The sequence below is a fragment of the Squalius cephalus genome (genome assembly GCF_949319135.1).
Source record: "Squalius cephalus genome assembly, chromosome: 2".
NCBI classification, from domain to species: domain Eukaryota; kingdom Metazoa; phylum Chordata; class Actinopteri; order Cypriniformes; family Leuciscidae; genus Squalius; species Squalius cephalus.
The window spans coordinates 13,498,762-13,506,978 of NC_137123.1; the positions used below are offsets into that span (position 1 = coordinate 13,498,762).

At 38.4% G+C, this 8,217-nt stretch overlaps 1 protein-coding gene across 1 annotated transcript in view; it reads left to right on the top strand.

Annotated features, from left to right (window-relative positions):
* The first annotated feature begins 753 nt into the window (after positions 1-753).
* c3a.5 (complement C3a, tandem duplicate 5) overlaps positions 754-8,217 on the top strand; it is a 28,632-nt gene continuing 21,168 nt past the window's right edge. Inside the window, exons 1-11 of the mRNA XM_079860470.1 lie at positions 754-853; positions 938-1,133; positions 1,219-1,387; positions 1,774-1,847; positions 1,979-2,067; positions 2,176-2,258; positions 2,351-2,438; positions 2,595-2,697; positions 5,048-5,168; positions 5,319-5,434; positions 8,050-8,196. Of these exons, the coding sequence (XP_079716596.1) occupies positions 780-853; positions 938-1,133; positions 1,219-1,387; positions 1,774-1,847; positions 1,979-2,067; positions 2,176-2,258; positions 2,351-2,438; positions 2,595-2,697; positions 5,048-5,168; positions 5,319-5,434; positions 8,050-8,196 (1,260 nt within the window). The 5' untranslated portion in view covers positions 754-779. The remainder of the gene's footprint in view (positions 854-937; positions 1,134-1,218; positions 1,388-1,773; positions 1,848-1,978; positions 2,068-2,175; positions 2,259-2,350; positions 2,439-2,594; positions 2,698-5,047; positions 5,169-5,318; positions 5,435-8,049; positions 8,197-8,217) is intronic.

The window sequence follows — 8,217 nt, forward strand, 5'->3', positions numbered from 1 at the left end:
TACTGTTTAACAAGAATCCTCAAGGTATCACACTCGACAGAGATACATTTCTACCAAGGGGAGGCATCAATGCCGAAAACTTTGCTTTGCCTGAAATTACCAGGTTTGTTGCACTATTTAGTGAAGTTTGATCAGTGAATTATCAATTATCATAGTGCAGGTAGTCTCTGTTAATAAGACTCTTGTGTTTTCTGCTGGTGTTGTTTTGAAGGGCTGGGGTTTGGAAGTTGATCGCAAAGTACACAAACACACTGCAAAAGAACTTCACTACTGAGTTTGAAGTTAAGGAATAACAGGCGATTTGTTGGAGTGAGACATTTCACATGCTATGTGCAATGGAAGCACGTTTGGTCACATTTTACTAGCAAGGCCTGCTGCTTGCATTTAGACGTTTTTTTGTTGGGTGCTTCTCAATATCCAAACTGATGCTTCCTTGCTCCTTCGTCCTCCAGCAAAGAAAGGAAAGAAGAATGTGCAAACAAGCAATTGAAGCACACGTCACCCTTAGTTTGAAGACAAGACACAAGCAACCTTTTATGTGGAACTGGGTGGAGAACACAAGATTTTAGGCAACCAAAACTGTTGAAAAGAGTTGCACAACACAAACCCGTACCCATAGCCGATTTTCTGCTTGATCATACTTTAGTTCCTCCACTCGAGTTACTCAACAGTTAGCTCTGAGGACAATGATGATATCTTGAAATGAGGAGGGACATGAATAAATGATAAAAGTCGAAATAATGCTCAGCTTTAAGTCACAAACACAGGAGCAGGTGAACATGATGCATGTGGATGGAGTGACGCTGACTGCCATCGTTCTTTGCTTCCCTTTGCTCACATTATGTGACCCACTGTAAGTACATTAATTTTCGAAATGTCCAAAAAAGGATTGTTTCTTGTGATAGACAAATATAAATCTTAATTTTCACTTCCTCAGATATATTCTGTCAGCTCCTAATTTGCTGAGAGTGGGTTCCTCAGAGAACGTGTTTGTGGAGGCTCAGGATCACACTGGAGGAAACCTGAACGTGAGGATCTCAGTAATGAACCACCCAAAGAGAGACAGGGAGATCACGTCTAAACCAGTGACACTGACTGCAGAAAACAATTACCAGATCCTTACAGATATAAAGGTGAGAGCTACATAAATACAGTGCAGTGTTTCTCATTAGTTTATTATCAGATTTAATTCAGGCTGAATGATTATCTGTTCTTTAGATCCCTGATGGTCAGAACTTCTTCTCTGATGACCCTCTGGAGAAGCAGTATGTGTATCTACAAGCTCAGTTTCCATCTCAAACCCTGGAGAAAGTGGTCATGGTCTCATTCCAGTCTGGATATATATTTGTACAGACAGACAAGCCCATCTACACGCCTGGTAGCACAGGTGAGATTTAGGTTTAGTTTATGGGTCACAATGTTGTAATTGGCTTATCAAATTAAGGAATCTTAAAAGGTATTAAAAATCATGTTTTGTTGCTATCTATTCTGTGATACTGGAAGTTCTTTTAACAAATTATTACTAAAAGTTATTATAATTTCTATGACAATAAAGACGAGAGAATCACACATACATTAAGGTCCTTTGGCACAGCCTTGCATTTTAATTTTAGAGAGGATGTCGAGAACTTGATATATTTCCCAGCCATGTAAAAATGCAGACTTTTAAAGAAGGCGTTTTTCATGGAGAACCATCACAACAATAAGATGCATTACATTTTACATGAAATGAAGCTTATGAAGTCATATTTGATGTGACAATTTATTTTCCAGTTAATTACAGGGTCTTCTCCTTAACTCCTGATCAACATCCATTTGATGGAGCTTCTGTCTCAGTCGATATCATGGTACTCAGTTAAATACTTTATTTACCCGCATAGATGAAATAGCTTGACTGTAACAAGTACCTAGCCTATATTGTCTTATCATTGCTTCCACTTGACACTAAATTTGTGTTGCTTTTTTACTGTTTAACAAGAATCCTCAAGGCATCACACTCGACAGAGATACATTTTTACCAAGGGGAGGCATCAATGCCGAAAACTTTGCTTTGCCTGAAATTACCAGGTTTGTTGCACTATTTAGTGAAGTTTGATCAGTGAATTATCAATTATCATAGTGCAGGTAGTCTCTGTTAATAAGACTCTTGTGTTTTCTGCTGGTGTTGTTTTGAAGGGCTGGGGTTTGGAAGTTGATCGCAAAGTACACAAACACACCGCAAAAGAACTTCACTACTGAGTTTGAAGTTTTGGAATATGGTACGTTTACTGCCTTATCTAGAGAACAAATTATTCTATTGTTAAAGCTGTGTAAAAAATGTAATAATCGCTGACTTTTTTTTTTTTTGTAGTTTTGCCGAGCTTTGAAGTGACCTTAAATCCAAACAAACCCTTCTTCTATGTGAATGAGGAGTCTCTCACAGTAGGCATATCAGCTAAGTAAGACAGGAGTTTAGTTGTTTATTTTACCTTTTCACTGTGCAAACATGTAATGCAGTACTCTTCAGTAGTAGTTTGTGTTTGAAGTGGTTGTTTGAAGATTTATCACAAGGGATGTACTAAACTGTTACTTTGACATTATATTTGTTTTGTTAGGTACCTGTTTGGGAATAATGTTAGAGGAAGTGCTTTTGTGGTGTTTGGTGTTATAGACGACGAGAAAAAAATCAGCATCGCTGCCTCACTGCAAAGGGTTCAGGCGAGTCCTATTTATACATTCTAATCCCACATAATGCAATTTTGTTGGAGACAAAAAGGCATCACTTGTACAGTATGTTTGTAGTTTACCATAACTGCAGTTTCAGTATGAATATGCGTTTTCTTTTAGCGTAACGATTAAGCAACAGAAATATGAGATGTGCAATTCGAGGGCTTGGAGCCAGAGGGGCGTAAGTGGCTTTTGACAAACTTTACAGGAGAGACAAAACAAAATTTTGACCACACTTCAATCACCTGTATTATTGACCTTAAACCAGAAACATTGCAACCACAGGCATACTTACATGAATGAGTATTTAAGTAATAAACTTATGGCATATTAACACAATGAACGTGTTCTAAAACATTTTAAAATCTAAAAAATATGGCAATAACGTCACATACACCTTTTTGGCACCAAACATTTCCAAGTCTTCTATGGACATATTGGGCGTATCTGCTGAACAATGCAGAAAATAATTGGTCAAAAGGGGAATTGATTGAATAATTAACACTTGAATAACACTTGAACAATTAATTAATTTTCATTTAACTCATTCATTAAATTGTTTTTGTTAATTTTTTTTCTCCTTTCACTTTTCCATTCTGGGCATCTGCTGAACAGTACAGACTGTAATAAAAGTCACTGAACTTGCTAAACACACTTCTGATTGGCAATTCATGAGTTGTTCAATTTATTTCATTACATTCATTTCAAATACTCTATACAATTGACAGTTCTCTCATGTTCTTTTTACTCATTTCACTTTTCTTTTTTGTTCAACCATTTCAATTACTCTGTGAGTCTATTCATTGACCACATCCAAAGAATCATGTCGCGTCTTATTTGCTTTTCTGTTCACTAGTTTGTTTAGTTCTACTCACTGTACTCACTCACAGTACTCACTCAAAAACAACTCTGACTCATCTTCAACTTATTCAATATAGGATTCATCAGTTTGTTTCATAATATTCATCAAAATCTTTTCTGCCTCAGACAGTTCCATGTCTGCAGTTGTGTCAGCCATTTTGAATGCACCAACTACACTTACGCCCTTCTGGCTCTGAACAAAAAACGGTCTTACATGTCCTACATGTATTTTTCAGAGCCAGAAGGGCGTAAGTGGACTTATGCCCTTCTGGCTCCAAACATTACTCACACTTTTGTGTTAGGTCTTTATTGTTTTGTTGCTTTATTCAAAACAGTTTGATCTCAGATAGGTCCACCATTGGATAGAGCTCATCGAGACCTTATATATTGATATTAAATCACGCGTGTGATCATAGGTAACTAAACCTATGCGCATGAACTCGGCAATCGACTACTTTGGACTTCACCCGAAAACAGGATGTAAACACAGGTATTTGCGCTGGCTTAAATAACATCATTTTTATACACATCTTTCACATCTACTGCAGTCAGATTCACTCGTGTTCACTCTGAAGGAATCACTCACATTTTCTGTGCACTTGTAATGACACATCAAGGATGTTAAGAGGCTAAAAGCAGGTTTAAAACTTGCCCCATTGAAGTCAACAGGGTGCAAATTTTAAAAATAGAATAACTCGGTGTAGGCAACACCGATTTTTGTCGTTGTTCTCTGTATTGACAGCACTCCAAATGTACAAAAAAATGAGTTCAATGTTAAAATTGACCGGAGTTCTCCTTTAAGAACTCATATTCGCCCAAAACGCCACTTACGCCCCCCTCTGGCTCCAAGCCCTCGAATTCATGTCGCAATCCTACTGTAAGTGCAAAACGGGGTTTGTGAGTAGTTTTAGAGTACTACTGTAAAATAGTAAAAAAAAAAAAAATAATAAACTTTTATAGTAACTTTATTTAAAAATATATATATAATATTTATAAAATAGTAAGAATGTACTTCATGTGAGGTTTCTGATTAGTGGACTTTTATAGTTTATACTTTCTAGTTTTTCCTGTGTTAGTTTATGTTTCATTTGTCCCAGTTCCATGGTTGCTATGGTTACTCATTTGTTTACTGATGAATCTCACCTGTTCCATGTTTTCTCCCTCCCTTTAGTCTGTGTATAAATAGCCTTCTAATGCTGACATATAGTTGGTTGCGTTATCATGTGCTATTGTTAATAAAAGTGACTGTTGCGATTAGATCCTGCCTCAACAACTCTTCTCGATTGCAACTGACTGTGACAGCATTAAATGTATAAAAATCAAAATTGATAAAATAGTATACCTTTTTAGTGTCATTGCATTAGGGTTTGTGACCACTGTTTTACAGTAATACTGAAAAATAATAAAAAACTAACACAAAAATATTTGTATAAAAACTTTTTCTTTTTTTTTTTTGATGTCACTATTTGTCACTCTGCAGATATTTGATGGAGAAGGAGAGGCAGAGCTGACAGGACTAATGATCAAGGAAACCTTCCCAGACCTCCAACAGCTAGTTGGGAAGTCACTCTACATTTCAGCCAGTGTTTTAACAGAAACTGGTAAGAAACTTTAACTAAGAGTTGGCAATCTTTGGATTTCTGTTTGAGAGTTACTGGAAGGTCTTTATACCCTAACAGCACAGGTGGACTTTGGCATTGTTGACACCTGGAAAAATGACTGTTGACTCTGTGTGTGTGTGTGTGTTTTAGGCAGTGAAATGGTGGAAGCTCACAGGAGAGGCATTCAGATTGTGACATCACCGTACACCATCCACTTCAAAAGAACACCACAATTCTTCAAACCTGGGATGTCCTTTGATGTCTCGGTATAAAGCTATAAAAAAAAAACAGACTAAAAATTTAAGAACAGGATCATACTCCTCTCCGCTGACATAAGATACATGAAGCTACACAGCAAAAACTCCAGTGTTAAATGAACTCTCCTGGGAGTTTATATGGCTCCAGACTCAAGAGTGTTAAAGTGTTAAAATATGAGTGTTAAATTGTTAAAATATGAGTGTTAAATTAACAATCAAGAGTGTTAAAGTTTAATGAGCTAATTAAGTGATTCATTGAGTGATGATTGATCATTATTGAAGACACCTGATGTTAACAAGCAGAATCACCAAAGGAGAACATCTCATTTTTTAGGACACCGTTATGGTGATCAGTGTTTGCTTTAGTTGGGCTCTTGACCCTTAAAGCATTAACTTTAGATTTTGTTTGGCTATTGTATCTGAGTTGTAACTCTCAGATGAACAAAGATAAAAGTTTATCAGGTGTTGTTGGTTATGTTTAGACATAATCATAATTTGACCTGAATCACTGAACTAATTTAGAGTTTTATCTCTGACTTAAATGTATATTGTTGATTACAGCATCACTGTGATTCTACAGCATAAGATCCAGAATTTTCTAAATAATCTAATGGATTTCTTACAAGTTGTTCTGATAAAACAAAATCTTTCTTTCAGGCACACACAGACATCAAGAATCAGTGTATGAATCTCAACAATGGTGACAAACAGAATATTCAATTAGGGAAATGAAATAACTAAGACAATTCAGATCATACCATTCATACCATAGTGCATGATGGGAGTCATGAATGAGTTTTGATTGGTGGCACCCAGAATGCACTGCAACATGCTTTATTATTGTCACCATTGTTGAGATTCACAGGCTGATTCTTGATGTCAGTGTGTCTAAATAAAGTAAAAAAAAAAAAGTCTTTTGATCAGAACAACTTTTAAGAAATATTTTGGATTATACTGAAAATGATGAAAATCATTTGCTGTAGAATCACAGGCTGCTGTAATCAACAGGGTAGACATAACTCTCTAAATGAAATTTGTGATTCAGGTCAAATTATGATTATGTCTAAACATAACCAACAACACCTGATCAACTTTTATCTTTGTTCATCTGAGAGTTACAACTCAGATACAACAGCCAAACAGAATCTAAAGTTAATGATTTAAGGGTCAAGAGCCCAACTAAAGCAAACACTGATCACCATAACGGTGTCTTAAAAAATTAGATTTTCTCCTTCGATGTGTCACAGGTCGGGGCGGGCCAAATCAGGCTGCACCCACCCCCCTAGGACCCGTACCACCCTTGGGGAGTTAGACAGAGGCCAGGCAACGACGACAGACAACGAGACTTCCAACAACACAGTATTTTATTGAATAAAATAGGGGCAAAGGGATCCAGAATGGTGAGTCTTCTGGGCAGGGTCGTTCCGTCCTGCGGACCGCCGGGGGACCCACAGTCGACAGACAGAGAACTTACGGCTGAAGGGCTTTACTGAAAGCAGACAGGTGAGTATACAGACACGTAATCCTCTTCTTCAGTAATGACAGACAGAGAACTTATGGCTGGGGGAACTTCACTGCAAAGCAGACTGGTGAGTATACAGATACGTAATCCTCTTCTTCAGTAATGACAGACAGAGAACTTACGGCTGGAGGATTTTACTGCAAAGCAGACGGTTAAGCATTCACCTACGTGTCTCTCTTCACAATGGGCTGACAGATAGTACACTCAAGTCTCTGTGGAGTACAACAGTATTAGCCTCTTCTTACGTCCGGGAACGTGATAGAAAACTCAGGTAATTGATGGACATTCAGCGGGTTTAAGTTCACACTTCACACATCAAGGCAGTGCATCACATCACTCCATCACTGCAATTCAACACTCAGTGGTAAATACATATGGCCGTCGCCCATTTCCTGACCTGGCATTCTCATCAAGAAGTCCCATAGACAAGAGAGAGCAGATGGAGATACTCACAGTCTCTCACCAGCGATCTTACTGTACAACGATTTCCTTCCTCCAGTTGAATCACCGTGCTCTTCCTCCCACACTCACAGTCTCGCGTCCATTGCCAGCCCTACTTCCTCTTCTCCACCGCTCGCGCTTCCTCCGACATACTCAGTCCCCAAACACCACCTGTCCCCAAACAACTCCCTCTCCAGACACCTCCCGTCCCAGCCTTCACATCGTCCCAAACCTCTCGTCCCCCAACTTCACCCCTGTCTGATCTCCACTCTCTCCTTTTATCCTCCTCTAAATGGCAACGTGTCTCATTGTCCACAGCTGGCGGCGATTTTGGCTGATTACCCCATTCACGGAGATTTTGCGCTTGCCCGGAACTAAGCCAGTGTTCTGTTGTTTTGGGTCCGGCGGGAGGCAAATCTCGGCGGACATTAGTTCCGCCTTTGGGGAAAAATGAAAGTTTTCGTCACCCCGTGACAGATGACTCTGCTTGTTAACATCAGGTGTCTTCAATAATGGTCAATCATCACTCAATGAATCACTTAATTATCTCATTAACTTTAACACTCTTGAGTCTGGAGCCATATAAACTCCCAGAAGAGTTAATTTAACACTGGAGTTTTTGCTGTGTATTGTTTAATGTTTCTTTTTATTTCTTATTAAGGTTTATGTAACAAATCCTGACCAGACGCCTGCTCAAAATGTGGAAGTGGAAGTCAATCCTGGAGCGGTCAGAGGCAGAACTAGAGAAAATGGCATTGCGAAGATTACCATTAATACTCAGGGAGGATCTTCCACACTGCAGATCACTGTAAGATTTGAGCATGAGTGA